Source organism: Xenopus laevis, chromosome 6S (assembly GCF_017654675.1).
Source record: "Xenopus laevis strain J_2021 chromosome 6S, Xenopus_laevis_v10.1, whole genome shotgun sequence".
Taxonomy (NCBI): Eukaryota; Metazoa; Chordata; class Amphibia; order Anura; family Pipidae; genus Xenopus; species Xenopus laevis.
The window spans coordinates 137,137,586-137,156,581 of NC_054382.1; the positions used below are offsets into that span (position 1 = coordinate 137,137,586).

Consider the following 18,996-nt stretch of genomic DNA (forward strand, 5'->3'; position numbering starts at 1 on the left):
AGAGGTTTCCGTATCAGAAATATCCCCACTCTAGGGCGGGCCAATTCAGAATTCTGTGGTAAGTGGTGTAAAATTCTAAATAAATGTTCTTCCGATCTATTATTATTGGTGATTGAGTTCGTGGGCAAAGATCTCAAACAGACCCAAACAGATATTGTGGATTTTGAATCCAACCATTTGCTGCAGATTTCACAGGATAAGTCTATAGACTGGGTTAGAAATATTGAGTCTAACTTAAATAAATGTAGACAAGAGCTAATTTCTTTCAAAGAAAAGAAGTTGGTGGTGGTTAAGGAGGACTATAAACAAAAAAGAGTGTACAGGTGGCTTCTGGGCATCCCTGAGCATAATAAGAAAAGAATAACTCGTAGACATAAACCACAGTCTCTGAACACTATTGACAGTTCGGGTGATTCGACAGATTCAGACCCCGGTATCTCCTCTACTCTACCACGTCCTTTTTTAGGAAGTACCCCCCAGACAGTCACCGGCCCAGAAGTAGGAGGGGCGGGCGTACAAGGAGGGGGGGGTAGGAAATCTCGTAGGCAAACCCCCACGGAGGGGGAGGAGCAAGACATAGTGGTTAATTTATCCCAGCACATATTGACTATGGGGGAAAGTAAATTGTTAAACCGTGGACTAAAATTCATTCCCACGAATCGTTCTGACACTTTTGAGATGCATAAAGATATCCACCGGTTCAAAAGACACTTGAAACTACGTGACTTCTTTAGAGACAAGGATGTGACACAGCGGGAGACATTTAGAACCAAGAGCACTTTTGATCCCCCTAATACCGCCCCCTCTATTTCTACATTCACGAATTTACTTACCAAGGACATACTGACTATACACCAGACGAAGGACAAGGGTTATTCTAATCTTTCCCCTAGTGAAAGGGAAGCACTTAAGACCTTGAAAGCTGATGGCGAATTGATTATCAGACAGGCTGACAAAGGGGGTGCCATTGTGCTATTGGATAGGGCCTAGCAACACATATACATGCTTAAGTGGTGATCCTACTATGAGATATAAAACTACTTTGGATGAGAAGGTCCTCAGGAGGGACCGAAACGTCGGATTGTGATGTGAAAAATAAAAGCTATCACTTTGAAATGAAAATGAGAGTGCGGATCCTCTATTACTTATATATATATATATATATATATATATATATATATATATATATATATATATATATATATATATATAGTACTTCAACAAAACCAGTAGCAATTAACAGCTAATAACACAGGGACTTGTAGGGGTGACTTCAGAGCCACAGTCCACCAGTGCCGGTTCTGTATGGCTGGACCAGCCACTGAAGGAGGCGTTTTACCTCAGAACTGGATCCAAGACAAGGGACAAAATAGAAGCGCAGTACAGTGAGGATTTAACACGAGCTTGATCACCACCAGTACCACCACCAGTACTACCAGTAGCACCAGTAGTATCACCAGTACTATCAGTAGCACCAGTAGCATCACCAATACTACCAGTAGCAACATCACCAGTACCAGCAGCAATCTCCTAACTTACTGGGCTTCTTCTGATAACCTGTTCTGCCCCTGGAGAATCATGCCTATAGTTCAGCCGACCATTCAGGGGGCTTCTATTGCCATTATGGTTATGCCAGAACATTTGTGATCAGGAAATGTCCACAATAATTTCTTTATTGAAACTTTAAAAAATTCTGTCTCTTGTGAGGTTTTCAGTTCCAGACTGAAACCCGAGACTTTGTTCTATGATTTGGTCTACTCGGCAGTGCTACACAGTAGCACCACTACTTACTGAAAGGAACACACAGATCCTGAGTTCTTTGGTTCTGTCCCAAAGTAAAAACCAGAAAAACAGTAGAAGGCTTTGGACCTCCAGTTAAATAACACATGCATAACCCCACCAGCCACCTACAGAGAAATTTATCACCAAAGACCCAGCGCAAATATCATGAAGGGCTTTTTAATTTGGACTTGTGGTTATTGGAATCACAAAAGAAGTCTGAGAGCAAGTTTAATGGTATAAGGTTTCATTCCTTCCTTATAAAATTTAGAATCAAATATTCTTTGGAAAATCCCATGGCTTAATCTTCAGGAGGGTTGGAGACAGCAGATACCCTGGGGAAGGTCACTTGGAACTCAATTTTCTGTGACGGTTTTGGTGAAATCACAGGGCAATATTGTGCTCATAAAGGGATAGAATCAAGAGGATAACCCAGCCCATAAGGATCCCCAAATTATGGAGGAAGAAAAGTATCCATGGACTTTTGAGTTTGACATTCATCATGGCTGGCAGCTGAAAGGAAAGAATTTGGAAGAGGCATTAGAGAAAATTTTAACACAAAGAAGGAGGGATAGTGGGATAATAATAGCCTATAAATATATACCCTTATATATATATATGCTCTACAGAAGCCTAGCCTTGTACAATCTTACAAATGAAGACTGCAGCTTTATGATTGGATAATATGTTGCCTTCTTTCTAGGGTTATGCTTGGAATCAGCTTGGAACCAATGGGTTGGATGGGGGTGATGCAAAGTAATGATTTCTATGGACACTACAGCAAAGTCTCCACTGGGTTTCTGTCTGCTAAATCCCAAGGACAATTCTCCATACTAATAGTCCTCCACCCATCAGCTGCTTCTCACATTTTGGATCATCAGCTCCTTTGTGACATCCTTCTTTCTCTACGCTCTCCTGGAACCACTCATTTATCTGCTACTCCTCTATATTTTTTTTATTCAACAACACCTACTTATACCTCCACCACTTCAAATCCCTATCAGGGACTCTTCACCCAATACCCTGCACCTCTAGTTTATTAGCTCATTTGGCTTCCAGTGGCACCTTAATGTTCATGATACTCTGGCCTCTCGGGCCTCTCTCTGATCCTTTGTCATATTTTAATTGTCATATCTTAATTGTCATATCTTAATTGAGCTTGTGCTGATCATTAAAGGGACAGTATTTCCCCTTGTGCAACATGAGGGCAATGAATAGGGCTTGTGCTGATCATTAAAGTGATATTTCTCCAAAATAAACTTCCCCACACATCTGTATATTCTTATGCCTAGCATCTCACTTATGTCCACCTCTTTAGATTATAAACCCTTGTGGGCAGGATCATTAATACCTACTCTTTGCCTTTATGTCAATTATTATATATCTCTGTGTAAGGCACAGAATACTGTATGTTGGTGATATATAAAAAGTCATAACAACAGAACCAGGAAGATATTGAGACACTGTATTAATATGCAGAGAGAACTAGAAAAACATTGAGGTACAGTGATGATACAAAAAGTGCATTAGAGAGAGTGATTGGGGTACATGGATAATAGGAAGAGATAATTAGAGAGGGGGTGATGATACAAAGAGATAATGAAAGGGAGAGAGATTGGGGTACAGTGGTAATAGGAAGAACAAAAGGGGGGGTCTCACCATATCAGCCAGAGCAACATAGAGAAAGAGGCCAGTAGCAAAAGTGAATATCCACTGCTGGACGGATTCATCTGCCGAGATGGACAGAGAGATGTACAAGCCAACGAATGAGGTGAGGGCACTGGAGAAGTTGAGGAGCAGAGCCCAACGCACACGTAGTCCGGCATGAAGAAGGGCAGCAAAATCACCTGTGGGAGCAGCGAGTCACTTGGTCATTGCAAACCCCTAAACAACTCAGCCCTAACCCCCCCACCTGTTCTTTCCCATATTTCCATCCTCTCTGTATCACTCTGTCACCCCACAATTAGCCTTCAGTGGCTTAACTAGTGTTGGCCCCCACGCAAAAATATCTTCAAAGGGGTCTGGCGTGCAGGGGTGCCTACCTGCCCCCCCTCGATTGCTCCCCGCCCCCCGCCACATCTCTAGGGCACCTATTTCCTCCCTCCCAACTCGCAGGTAGGAGAGTGGCTGTGGGGAATAATTTCCTTCTTCTATAGTTATGCCACTAAACTTCATGTCCTCTCATTATATTCTATCTATGCCAATGTACAGGGTGGGACATACCAAGTTCATGGGGGAGCTCATGGCATAAAACCGCCAGTGATGTCGCCAAACCAGTTTTCCAAGAGGTGGAGAATGCGGCTCCTATAGCCAGACCATCTGCAAAGTTATGAATAGCGTCTCCAATGGTGATCATGTACGGGATCATCCGCAGCTCTGGATTAACAATGAGCATCACATATAAGTGTGTTAGTGACATGGGGGTCGGCAGGAATAAAGCCCACTTGTATACTGGCAGGTAACATTGGTGCCTCTCATGGGCAGGTTTAAGCGGCAACTATAAATACAGTGTACCAGATCTTAACCAAGAATCACTCTCATCCACAAGATGGGACAATCAGCTAGAAGATAGCTCAGTGTCAAGCTCAACCAGAAGAGGGCAATATACCTCTCTCAAGTGGAAGATACAACAGAAGCATAAGATACTACTAAGAGTTCCTTAGTAACAGTATTTCTCAGCTGACGTCCAACAAACAAATTCATGAACTAAAGCATTTATTATTATCATGCTGGGACAGTGTGTTTCTTCAGACCTATGATCTAAGGAAGGAGCTGTGAACCTAGAGCTACAGGGCATTTATACATGGGTTACAGAAAGGGATAGCTATCCCCTCTAATAATACCATTACCCTTATAACCTCACTCAGAGTCACACTCATCTGAAGTGACAAATTGGTGGAAGCGGTGGGATTTTTCATGACGTGACTGTGAAGTGGCATATGGATGAGCTGTTGCCCAGAGGTTGCACTATGAGCAGGAGACACATTTGCACATGAGGTTGGTACTAAACTGGTTACATACCTCGGCTCTTGGGTCTTTCCTTTCCACTCCCAAATTCCACGTCCATAGCACTGACCTAAAAGTTTGATTGGATTATTAATGTGACCAAGATATAATGGATCATTGGACAATGATGTCAGACGTTGCAAAGTTAATGATGTAATAGCTGAGCAGTCATTGCAATAAAGGCCAGTGATGCAGAGTGTTATAACGAAGACCAGTTCAGCAATAAATAATCACAGTCACAACTGATGGCACCATAAGAGTCATTTGAAAATGCCCTGCTAAAAGTAGTGGTGCCACCTTGTCTGTAAAAACATCTTACCATCATTTCTACAGGGCAGGTGGCACCCCATAGCTGCAGGGTAGAGGTATAATAATGAGTGTCACAGTTGAAGGACACAAACGAGGTATTTTTGTTTGTACAAAGGGGTTGCCCTGACACACACAGTAACTAATAGGGCAACATTCATAGAAGCACATGCAAACAATCAGTTCCCTACCAGGTCAGCTTGGGACTCTGACTTCTGCTCCTTCTTCTGTTCCTTGTCATTATGGTAGTTTTGCAGGGACAGTCCATGGTCACAGTGCCCCTGGTTGGTGGGGTCACCCTCAGGCTCCTCCTGGGTCACAAACAGAGGCCGAATATGACTCCGGTACAAACTGAAGGCAAAACCATCTGAGCCTGACACTGAACTGGGGGATTATGTGTCTGGGAGATGCCTCTCTGCTCCAAGATTTGCCCCCAAAGTACCACTGCCCAGATTGCCAGTTGTCAAGATCCTGTTGCAAGGGCATCTGCAAACACTGATCCATTACTTACAATACCCTCCCCTAAGTCATTCATGGACAAATTAAATAAATATGGACCTAATACTGAGACCTGAGGGACCCCACTAAGAACCTTACTCCAAGTAGAGAATGTCCCATTAAGAACCACCCTCTGTACCCGATCCTGTAGCCCAGGAGTGCCCATATTTTACTAATGTGGGGATCTACTTTTCGTGATGTTGTCCCATTATGATCTACATCCATAATAGCATTGTTAGCATTTTGTATTGTTTAAATAATATATTGATTCATGGCAAAAGTTATATTGCTATATTTAAGAATGTAATCATTTATAATGTATTATTATATTAGTATTATAATAAATATCTGAATGAAAGGAATAAAACAGGAGGGTGATTTAGTCAAGCTGTTTGTTGACAGTGTCTTAAGATCTACTGATCACCAGCTAAAGGTCTCCTTGTTGATCCCCATCTACCTTTTGGCCACCCCTGCTGGTTCCTATCCAAATGGATTTCCGGTGCACCCTAATGTTTAACCCTTACTGTCACTTCTCTGTAGGCCCATATAGCCCACAGTCACTATACAATGTACATACCCCTGTTAGCATCAGGATACCAAAGAGTTTTTCCATGAGGAAGAATAAATAGAGGCCCCCGAGTACAGCGAGCAGCTTCCAGATGTGAGATCGATCCTCCCCTTCATGCGAGTGCCCATCAGGGTCACTATGGCCGTGCAGGCCCAGAATCTGCCCAGAAATAAAGCACAATGGAGAGGCAACTGTAAGATACACACGTGTCGGGGCTTATACTCCACTGAGCTTGGCCCAATAAGCTTAGCATGAGAGGTCCCATGATGGACACAGGGAGGCAAAGAGCCAACATATAGTCAGACAAGGGGCCAGTGTAGCCTGGAGCAACATTACCTGGGGTATCAGGTGTAACACGGCATCTCCAGTCAAGGAGCCAACGGCCAGACTGACAAAGAACTGGATGATATACTGATAGGCGAGGGTGCAAGATGTACACAACAGCAGGGATATTCCAAGCAGGGCACACAGGGACACCACCAGCGTTGCAATAGTACCATAGATGTATCCTGTAACACACAAACTGCCCGTCAATTCACTTACTGTCCTTATATAAGGTTCCCATTCATGTATAACACTCAGCCTTGGTTTGGCTCCTCCCACAATACCACCCCACTTTCCCACCACCCCCCATACTTAATGAGTGGACTTCCTCGGGTGCACATAGGTGGGATCTGCCCAGGAGTCCTGATGTCTCTTCTGTTACCTGATCCCAAAATCCATCAGATGAGTGCCAGGAGTGACCTTACTTTCTGTTTGATTATTTCCCCAAACCCTAAGTTTGATTATTTCCCCTGAACCCTAAGTTCAGCTTCTCCCCAGCAGCAAAGAGTCCACTGAGCATGTGCAGTGTCAGTGACAAACAAAAGAACAGAAGATGGGACACTGCTGGGGGCAAATCTGAAGGCCTGGATCATTACTGTTATAGGGCTGGTACAATAAGTACAAATCTACCACTGATCTGGTCTTATGCCACGTACCCCCAAAGGGGCAGTATCTCCCATCTCACCCCAAATACAGGTTTTACTGCTGCTGACATGAAATGATCGGGTCTAATTTCAATCAAGTTGGGAAGACATTGTACGAAGAGAGGTTCTGACTTGCCCCAAAAAGAACTGGTCAATGATTAGGCAGAATGTGTTTGGGGTCTGGTCTACAAAGAGAATATGCGGTTTCCAGGACTTCAGTGAGAAACCCATTGTGCTTACAGTCTGGAGAGGCTCTCACATTCACAGCTGGAGGGGTGATGGCTCAGGCACTGGTGGTAGCAAGGTGGACTAAACCAAATGGTGGGCTATCATGCCAATCATGCTGTACACCCTCCCTTCAGGGTGTACCCCCAAAATGTTGATACTTTTTGGTGAAGCAATAAATGGGGTAAGCCCCCAACTGCATAAATCTTGAGTGTGTGTGGCTTCATATATTTGCTGTTGTCAAGGCACCAAGCTGGGTCAGCGGTTAGCCAGCACCACCAGTGAAGTGGTTGAGAGACCAAGGGTGTGGTGGATCCATAAGATATAACACAGTTCTTGGGGTGTCCAGTCTACACCTTCTCCTAGGGCAGAGCCATGTGCCAGATCCTGGGGGGCAGAGGGCAAATGGGCATGTTTGGCCGGGACTCTCTGGAAACAAAGGAAATGTGCTGAGGGGCAGGACCAGTAGGGGGTAGTAGAGAGTTACATGAACTGATGTGACTAAGACGCAAGGGTCTCTGTGCCACGCTACTGTTTCTTTGGGACCTTGACTACTGAGCTGAACTGTATTGTGATTGGTTCTTTGAACTCAGTGCTGTGATAGGCCCAATTGTATTTGAGCAACAGGCATGTGACACCAATAACCAGGTCTTTGGTGCCAACACTGTCCCTTTCCTGTTATGTCCATATGGGTGCCCATTGGGGTGTCACTCTAGGCTAGGGGTTCTACCAAGCTGGCACATGGGTAGTGTGGCACTGCTCTAACCTATGGAGATATGGAGAAGACCAGCAGTCCTGCTCCCAGAAGTCATAGGGGCAAATTCACTAAGATTCGTAGTTGCGCCAGACTTAACTTCGCCGCACTTCGCCACACTTCGCCAGGCGTAGTTTCGCCAGCGCTCCGCAAATTCACTAAAATCCGAAGTTGCGCACAGGGGTAGCGTAAGGTTGCGAAGTTGCGCTAGCGTTGATTCGCTAAGCGAAGCGAAGTTACGATAGCGATGGTTAATTTGCATACGGCGCCAAATTCAAATTTCAATGGAGGAATACGTAGAATCACTACAAATGCCTGGGAAACCTTCAAAACATCAAATAAAATTTTTATTTTGCCCTACACATGTGCCCACTGTATAGTTAAGGTGCCATGAGTTAGGAAATGTAGGGGGGAAGGAGGGGAGCCCCAAAAAATTTTTTGATCTTTTTCAGCCTATCACCCATAATATAGAAAACACAACAGCGTTTTTTGGGACTTAGAAAAAATGTGAACTTTTTTTGAAGCAATCCCTATCTACTCTATTGTACTTCGCCTGGTCTGAGGTGGCGAAGGAAGTCTAGCGTAAAAGGTAGCGTTCAGTACACTGCGCAAGTTAGTGAATTTGTGTAGTTACATCCGTAGCGAAAATTCGCCAGGCGTAAGGGTGCGAAGTAACACTAGTGAATTTACGCCAGCGTTCGTTAGTGAATTTGCGAAGTAACGAAAATGCCCAACGCTAGCGAATTGACGCTAGCGCTCTGCGCTTTGGCGCTTAGTGAATTTGCCCCATGGTGTTGAAGCACTATTGGTACTTACTTTCAGAAGTGCTGAGTTGATCCTGGCTGCCCCCTGGCTCCTGCCTCTTGGTACAGGCCTTGCTCAGCTGCAACTGGATCAGACTGGGGCTAATCTGGCCGAATTGCTCTGGTGAGATGCCCAGGTCATGGTCAATCTCATGGATGGCAAACAGTTGTGGGGCACTGAAACATCTCTGGAACAGAAAAAAGGAAATACTCACGCTTCAGTACTACTCTTGTGACTAAGGGCAAACATAATCAGAAGAGTCAGTGAAATATACCCCCTCCGGGGCAATTGGAGAGTCTCAGATGGAGTTTGACACCTTCCTCTGGATCAGTAGCAGTTGGGCAAGTTTCACAAAAACATTGAACTTGATGGTTCAACCTTATCTATTATGTTGCTTTGTATTCTTTGATGCCCACCAACCCATCACCCCCCCTTCTCATTAATCAATATGTCTCTTCTGTGTGCCAGTCATTTTTTCTTAACAGAGCTCTCTCAAAGGGGTCATGTATATCAAGGCAAGATAGAGAGGGTGCAAGTTTAAGTCCCCCCCCCAACACCCATCAGTCAATCCTACTCTACACAAGTCCCAACAATGGCTCTTTGGCCCTGGGCCACATTACTAACGACAGCTCTGCCTGTCAATCACCATCTATGTCACTTGTTCACTAGAATGTCACCTACCTCATCCCAGTGCCCTGCACGGGGGGCATTATGTTGGGACAGACTGTGCCAACGCTGGTGATGGTTATGGTCTGACTGGACTTGGTCATCTCCATGTTCATGGTCTTCATCCTCATGGTCTCCATGTTCATGGTCTCCATGTTCATGGTCTTCATCCTCATGGTCTCCATGTTCATCTTGTCTTATCAGGCTCAGGTTGGACATGAGCAGGGAAAAAGCTGGGGAGACAAGTACAGTATGTCTTGCACCCCTATAGATCAGTCTAGTGCCCCCCTAGCTCTTCCACCCCCTATAGATCTCTTGCACCCCTTTAGACCTTGCTCCCACCCCATTGCTCTATAAGTCTAGCTTTAGAAGTATTTCCCAAATGTATCTAATAATTGAGAGGATTTGCTCTGAATGAGTTCTTGGGGGACATATATAAGTGTGAGTGAGAGCCTGTTGACTTGGGGTCCTGCAGGTAAGTTTGTGGAACCTATAAAAGTGAAAGTGATCAGCTATTACCCCTTTAATAAGAGACACCATCCGAGGGTCGCCTAATCTCATTGCTGTCCAGTCTCACCCTGAAAAAAGTCCAAGAGTCAAAGTGATTCTGTGACATCACCATTTCTTCAGGCTTGGTGGGTGGGCAGATCCCCATTTCACTTAACAAGAGGGTAACATAGTAAGAGAGGTGGGGTAACATGCTGACAGTAGGGTCTCACTGTGTGTTTGGCACTTATTTCTTTCTATAACACAATGTGCAAGAGCAGAGAACTTGGAAGAATTCTGGGCTTCTGGTTCAGTTAAAGGGACAGCAAAGTTGGCTCTGGCTGGGGCCCTGATATGGCAGAACCAGTAGACCCAGACCCCCCCAATCCAACGGTGAGTCTGGGTGTATAAAAGCTGTGTCAGACTGGGGTTTTCAGGGGCCCAATGGGGCTGCCACCTCAGGGGTCCCCCACCCCATACGCTAACTCATCCACTTGTCATACCCACCATCAACAGTCTGCACCTCCCCTCTTTTTGCAGCAACGATCAACGATGATGGGTGGGGTGGAGCACCCAAAGTTTGGAGCAGTGAGGGGAGAGTGGGCCTGGGTCAGTGTGGCCCCCAAGGGCCGGTGCGACACTAGGTTTTTTCTCAGTGTCCCACCGGTCAACCTGTATTTAAGAAGGTTCTCAAGGTTGGACCTGTGTTGGTGACAGGGAGAATTTGGGCTTCAGGATGTGCAACTTACCATCAAGGCTCAGGTTGGTGCCAACACTTCCCAGGTAACTGTAGATGTACTCCAAGAAGTATCCGGAGGGTGGGAGGGTGTTCAAGCATTTTCCTTCAAACACGGTGGCAAGAATCGCCCCCTGAATCTCTGGGGTTACGGTATCTGGGTCTGAGGTCATATTGAGAATGTTCTCCCCTCGTTGGCACGGCTGTGGCCAGAGAAGTTAAATTATAGTCACTTATTGGCATGTGCAGTGTCCCCAATAGCACTCACCTTGTCTTCCCCTGGTCTGTGAGTGTGAGTGTGCAATTACACAAATCCACTTCTTCCCCCCCCACTATAATGTCATGTAAATATGAGTATGAACAGAGATTCTCTAACTACCCCCCACCCAAAAACTTTCTGCCCGGCCCCCACCTTGTGCACTTACCTGTTCCTTCCCTTGGTACATGGGCTCTATGGCTTCCATGAGATGAACTGCAGTCTCCACAGCACCGGGGACCACTTGGCTTTGAAGGAATGTTGCTGATTGGTTCATCCACTCCCCCAGCTTCAGGGCGGAGCATGCGGTGTGGGGGTTAGACATGTAGAACAGGAGCCCCCCAGAAACAAACATGTACCCCTCTTCATCCAGGAGAGAATCAGACGGCAAATTCACAGCATTAAACAGATCCATGGGAGTCAGGCACTGTGGGGGGAGAATCACTTGTATCATATATACCGTATTACTGGGGGAGAGAATCATATATACAGTATTACTGGGGGGCGACAATCATATATACAGTATTACTGGGGGAGAGTATCATATATACCGTATTACTGGAGGAGAGTATCATATATACAGTATTACTGGGGGAGAGTATCATATATACAGTACTTATGGGGGAGAGTATCATATATACATATACTGGGGGAGATTTCATATATACAGTTATGGGGATATAACAGTAGGGGAGAGAATCATACATATACTGGTACTGGGGGAGAGGGAGAGAGGGGGGAGTATCATATCGGGGAGAGGTGGGAGAGAGTAGTATACATATATACTCATAGGGCTGGAGGGAATTATATACATATATATCAGTATTACTGGGGGAGAGAGTACTATTACAGGGGAGAGTATATATATACATATACTGGGGAGAGTATCAGTCTGGGAGTATCATATATACAGTATCTGGGAGAGTATATGGAGAGGTATTTACTGGGTGAGAGTATATCAGTATATGGGGAGAGTGTCATATATACGTATTCTGGGGGAGAGAATATATATACATATTATACAGTATATATACCAGTATACTGGGAGAGTATTATACAGGGGGGATATCATTATTATACATTACTGGGAGATACATTATTACTGGGGGGAGATTATATATATACGATTACGGGGGAGAGAATCATATATTACAGTATTACTGGGAGGAAGTACTCATATATACAGTATTACTGGAGGGAGAATCATATATACAGTATTATTGGGGAGAGTATCATATATTACAGTATTACTGGGAAGAATCATATATTACAGTTATTATGGAGAGAAATATATATATACAGTATACTGGGGGGTTCATATATAGAGTATTCTTGGGCGAGTATCATATAACAGTATTATGGGGGGAGGTATCATAATCAGTAGTATTGGGGAGTATCATATATACAGTATTACTGGGAGAGGATATATATATACAGTATTACTGGGAGAGTATCGTATATACAGTATTATGGGGAGAGTATTCAATATATACAGTATTATGGGGGAGAATCAATTTACAGTTTATGGGGGAGATTCATTATATACTTTATACTGGGGGAGAGTAATCATATTATAGTATTTCTTGGGAGAGTATCATTATACAGTATTACTGGGGAGAAATCAATATACAGTTACTGGGGGTATATACAGTATTACTGGAGGGAGGAGAATCATATATACAGTATTACTGGGGGGTATCCATATATACATATACTGGGGAGAGAATCATTTACATAGTACTGGGGAGAGTTATCATAATATACAGTATTACTGCGGGGAGTATCATATTATACAGTATTACTGGGGGGGGAGAGTATCATATATACAGTATTACTGGGGGAGAGTATCGTATATAACAGTATTACTGGGGGAGAGTATCATATATACAGTATACCTGGGGGAAGAGTATCATATATACAGTAGTACTGGGGGAGAGTATCAATTATAACAGTATTACTGGGGGAGAGTATCATATATACAGTATTACTGGGGGAAGAGTAATCATATATACAGTATTACTGGGGCAGAGTATCGTATAAACAGTATTACTGGGGGGAGAATCATATATACAGTTTACTGGGGAGAGTATCATATATACAGTATTACTAGGGGGAGAGTATCATATATACAGTATTTACTGGGGGGAGAGTAATCATAATATACAGTATTACTGGGGGGAGATCATAATTACCAGGTATTACTGGGGGGAAGGAGAGTATATATACAGTATTACTGGGGGAGAGAATCATATATACAGTATTACTGGGGGGAGAGTATCATATATAGGTAGGAGAGTATATATATACATATACTGGGGAGAATCATTATATAGTATTACTGGGGAGAGTATCATATATACAGTATTACGGGGGGGGAGAGTTATATACAGTATTACTGGGGGAGAAAATCTATATATTACTGGGAGAGTATCAGTATCATATATACAGTATATATATACAGTGGGAGGGTGGGAGAGTATCATATACATATTACAGTATACCTGGGGGAGATATCAGTATTACTGGATTATCATATATATACAGTATTACTGGGGGAGATTATCATATATACAATATTACTGGGGGAGAGAATCATATATACAATATTACTGGGGGAGAGTATCATATATACAGTATTACTGGGGGGAGAGTATCATATATACAGTATTACTGGGGGAGAGAATCATATATACCGTATTACTGGGGGGAGAGTATCATATATACAGTATTACTGGGGGAGAGAATCATATATACCGTATTACTGGGTGAGAGTATCATATATACCGTATTACTGGGTGAGAGTATCATATATACAGTATTACTGGGGGAGAGTATCATATATAGAGTATAACTGGAGGGAGAGAATCATATATACAGTATTAATGGGGGAGAGTATCATATATACAGTATTACTGGGGGAGAGAATCATATATACAGTATTACTGGAGGGAGAGAATCATATATACAGTAGTACTGGGGGAGAGTATCATATATACAGTATTACTGGGGGAGAGTATCATATATACAGTATTACTGGGGGGAGTATCATATATACAGTATTACTGGGGGAGAGTATCATATATACAGTATTACTGGGGGAGAGTATCATATATTCAGTATTACTGGGGGAGAGTGTCATATATACCGTATTACTGGGGGAGAGAATCATATATACAGTATTACTGGGGGAGAGTATCATATATACAGTATACTGTATTACTGGGAGAGAGAATTATATATACAGTATTACTGGAGGGGAGAGTATCATATATACAGTATTACTGGGGGAGAGTATCATATATACAGTATTACTGGGGGAGAATCAAATATACAGTATTACTGGGGGGAGAGTATCATATATACAGTATTACTGGGGGAGAGAATCATATATACAGTATTACTGGGGGAGAGTATCATATATACAGTATTACTGGGGGAGAGAATCATATATACAGTATTACTGGGGGAGAGTATCATATATACAGTATTACTGGGGGAGAGAATCATATATACAGTATTACTGGAGGGAGAGAATCATATATACAGTAGTACTGGGGGAGAGTATCATATATAGAGTATTTCTTGGGGAGAGTATCATATATACAGTATTACTGGGGGGGAGAGTATCATATATACAGTATTATTGGGGGGAGTATCATATATACAGTATTACTGGGGGAGAGTATCATATATACAGTATTACTGGGGGAGAGTATCGTATATACAGTATTACTGGGGGAGAGTATCATATATACAGTATTACTGGGGGGAGAATCAAATATACAGTATTACTGGGGGGAGAGTATCATATATACAGTATTACTGGGGGGAGAGTATCATATATAGAGTATTTCTTGGGGAGAGTATCATATATACAGTATTACTGGGGGGAGAATCAAATATACAGTATTACTGGGGGGAGAATCAAATATACAGTATTACTGAGGGAAGAGAATCATATACACAGTATTACTGGGGGGAGAGTATCATATATAGAGTATTTCTTGGGGAGAGTATCATATATACAGTATTACTGGGGGAGAGTATCATATATACAGTATTACTGGGGAGAGTATCATATATACAGTATTACTGGGGGAGAGAATCATATATACAGTATTACTGGGGGAGAGTATCATATATGCAGTATTACTGGGGGAGAGAATCATATATACAGTAGTACTGGGGGAGAGTATCATATATACAGTATTACTGGGGGGAGTATCATATATACAGTATTACTGGGGGAGAGTATCATATATACAGTATTACTGGGGGAGAGTATCGTATATACAGTATTACTGGGGGGAGAATCAAATATACAGTATTACTGGGGGAAGAGTATCATATATACAGTATTACTGGGGGAGAGTATCATATATACAGTATTACTGGGGGAGAGTATCATATATACAGTATTACTGGGGGGAGAATCAAATATACAGTATTACTGGGGGGAGAGTATCATATATACAGTATTACTGAGGGAAGAGAATCATATATACAGTATTACTGGGGGGAGAGTATCATATATAGAGTATTTCTTGGGGAGAGTATCATATATACAGTATTACTGGGGGGAGAATCATATATACAGTATTACTGGGGGAGAGTATCATATTATTACTGCGGGGAGAGAATCCTTCATTAGATTTATTGCTTCATGGACTTGCAACTCAGTAACTGCGCACATCTTGTGTACAAATATATTGTTATATGGAAATGTTTTAGGATTGGTCTTTGCAAGTGAAGCAATTAGATCCCTGTTTTCTATATTCTATATGGATTTCAGCCTAACAGCACATGTAATATTTACAGGTCCTTTTTTTCTTTCTTTTCAAGCCTTTTTATTGAATTTTCAGGTAAAAAAGACATTTCCAACAGCAGCGCAAAGTGACCAAAGACACAAAATGTCACAACAAACTGTGAGTGTATCTTGTTCTCTCCAGTGACCTCCCGACAAAAGTAACAAATGAAACACAAGTGAACAGAAACAAATAATATAAATGAAATAAGAAACCATTAAATTCAGATATAAAACAAACAAAAAGAAATCCCGTTGGAAATAGTTTCCTAATGTCACACCAGTGTGTTGTGTCTTTGTGTGTTTCCTGGAGCCGAATTCTCTCTCATTTGTCCCACGATGAACAAAATCTCCTCCAGTCTCACAGGGATTCTGCTTCTTGAAGTGACACATTTTAGGAACAAGATAAAGGTCAAGTCTGGGGAATCAGTGAAGTTTATCATTTGGGGAATAGAACTGATTGTAGAGACAATTAATACCCGGGAGAACTCACTAACCCACTCCTGAAACCCAATCACTTTCCTTCATCTTGACAACAAATATCATTTCTGAGAGTCCATTTGGCAAATTGTCTTAGCCAAAAAGCTTTCTACACATTTCCAACTATGTTCTTAATCCTCTCTTTTGTATCTTTTTTACACACACAAGCCACACAGGGGTCCCCTTCAAAGACATTAGGGTACAGGAACTATAGTAAGTCTGGGGCAGAAGTATTAACACCTCCATTGTGTGCACTTGGGGTACAGGGACTTACAGTAAATAGGGACACGCTGGAACCACACGGAGACCCCCGTCTCTATATACAGAAACTCTATTTAGAATTCTATGTGCAAATAAGTTTTCATTGTGTGTATATTTGTGTGTATATGTGTTAGGGGCAGATTTATCAAGGGTGCAGTGAATTTGAGGGAATTTTCGAAGCAAAAAAATTCGAAATTCGAAGTCATTTTTTGAACACTTCGACCATCGAATAGGATACTATGACTTCGATTCGAAGTAAAAATTTTTCGAATATTCGACCATTCCATAATCGAAGTACTGTCTCTTTAAAAAAACTTCGACTTCAATTCTTCACCAAATTAAACCTGCCGAATTGCTATGTTAGCCTATGGGGACCTTCTACAAACTTTTTCTAGGTCTTTACACATCGAATAAAAATCCTCGGATCGTACGATTTTTATCGTAGGATTGGCAAATTCGGTAAAAAAACGTTGAATCCGATATTCGAATTCGAAGATTTTCAATTTGATGTTTTTTGTACTTTGAAATTCAGACCTTGATAAATGTGCCCCTAAGGGCTCTTACTGAAGAGCGGTTGTGGCTGCGCTCCCCTGCGTTCCGTTTTTCTGCGTTCAGCCGCAGGGGAGCGCAGGAATAGACGCATTACATTTTTTCCAATGGGGCTGTACTCGTGTGTAGGCGCCGAACGCAGGTTGAGACGCAACATGCTGCATTTTTACTACGTTCGGCGCCTACACGCGCCTGTGTGAGTACAGCCCCATTGGAAAAATGTAATGCGTCTATTCCTGCGCTCCCCTGCGGCTGAATGCCGAAAAACGGAACGCAGGGGAGCGCAGGTAAAAACGCTTGTCTGTAAGAGCCCTTAGTGTGTGAATCAGTGTGTGTGTTTATGTGTGTATATATATATATACCTAGAGAAAGGTCTCTGCTGACAACGAAAAGTCTGTTAAACAAATGACCAGTTGTTTCACCTTACAAAGACCTTGCGAGTGCAGTTTCATAGGGTGTTATATATTTATTTGTGTATATATGTGTGTGTATCTGAGTGTGCATGCATGTGTGCAGATATTTATATGTTTGTGTGTGTGTGTGTGTGTATATATATGTGTGTAATACGTGAGTGTGTATATATATATATATATATGTGTGTAATACGTGAGTGTGTATATATATATATATATATGTGTGTGTAATATGTGAGTGTGTATATATATATATATATATGTGTATATGTGTGTAATATGTGAGTGTGTGTGTATATATATATATATATGTGTGTAATATGTGAGTGTGTATATATATATATGTGTGTAATATGTGAGTGTGTATATATATATATATATGTGTGTAATATGTGAGTGTGTATATATATATATATATGTGTGTAATACGTGAGTGTGTATATATATATATATATGTGTGTGTAAATACGTGTGTGTGCAGACTGATAGGTGTAAATGGTGCCAATTTCATGCTGGAGTTGCAGTCGGCGGGAGGGAAAGTGCAGCAGTGGGAGCAAATAATCGGTGTAGGAAAGAGACAGAAGTTGGAGTCGAGTGCAAATGGCTCCTCTGAGGTTTATGACTTTGCACTTTGCTCCAGTTCTGCAGATCTCAGGTGTGAGTTTTGCACTCGGCTCGTTTGCACTCTCCCCGGGACTCACCTTTTCACACGGCACATTGTGGCACTGCACACGCTCCTCCAGGCACTTTATAAGAGCGCTCACCCCATTCCCATCCAGAGCAGAGCGTCCTGGGGAGAAGAGGCTCAGCACCCTCTCAAATACCCCCTCACCCTGCACAGTGAGTGTTGGGCACAGGACGAGGAGGAGGAGGAGGAGGAGAGATGAAGCCATGGATCACTGGGGGTTCTGAGAGAGAGGGTCCCACTGAGTTCTTGATCTACTTATAAAGTGACATGGGACAGCACCTGCACTTATTCTCCATGTTACACAGGAGCCCTATGATTGGCTGCTGCCATTGGAGCTTAGGCACCGCAAATAATACTATTGATCCTCCCCCCGCAGCTCCTATCTCACCTGTCCCAGCCACTCACCTGCAGATCACCCTGCACCCTGCGTAATGATTACACAACAACAACACAACAACTGTGTCGCCCGCTGGGTGCTGAGTGGAAGAACAGGTCTGGTCAAAGCACAAAAAGGATTAACACCTAATGGAACGGAGCTGCATTTCTTATTGAACTGTGTCCCTGAATCAGCTATTTCCCTTACTGAGCTGTACCCATTCCTGAACTGTTTCTCTTACTGAGCTGTGTCCTTTCATGGACTGTCCCTTATTCACTTAGTTCCATTACTGAACTGTTTCTCTTACTGAGCTGTGTCCTTTCATGGACTGTCCCTTATTCACTTAGTTCCATTACTGAACTGTTTCTCTTAC

The 18,996-nt window shown here is 42.7% G+C and overlaps 1 protein-coding gene across 1 annotated transcript; it reads right to left on the reverse strand.

Moving 5' to 3' along the window:
* Positions 1–1,943: 1,943 nt before the first annotated feature.
* slc39a4.S (solute carrier family 39 (zinc transporter), member 4 S homeolog) lies at positions 1,944–18,496 on the reverse strand. Its single transcript, XM_018268935.2, has 12 exons — positions 18,261–18,496; positions 11,222–11,479; positions 10,810–10,999; positions 9,590–9,807; positions 8,921–9,095; positions 6,494–6,666; positions 6,167–6,316; positions 5,283–5,402; positions 4,801–4,855; positions 4,003–4,155; positions 3,439–3,626; positions 1,944–2,292 (listed from the first exon to the last, which is right to left on the reverse strand). Exons 1-12 carry the CDS (start codon positions 18,450–18,452, stop codon positions 2,164–2,166), a joined length of 2,001 nt encoding a protein of 666 aa, XP_018124424.1. The 5' UTR covers positions 18,453–18,496; the 3' UTR covers positions 1,944–2,163.
* Between the last annotated feature and the right edge of the window lie 500 nt (positions 18,497–18,996).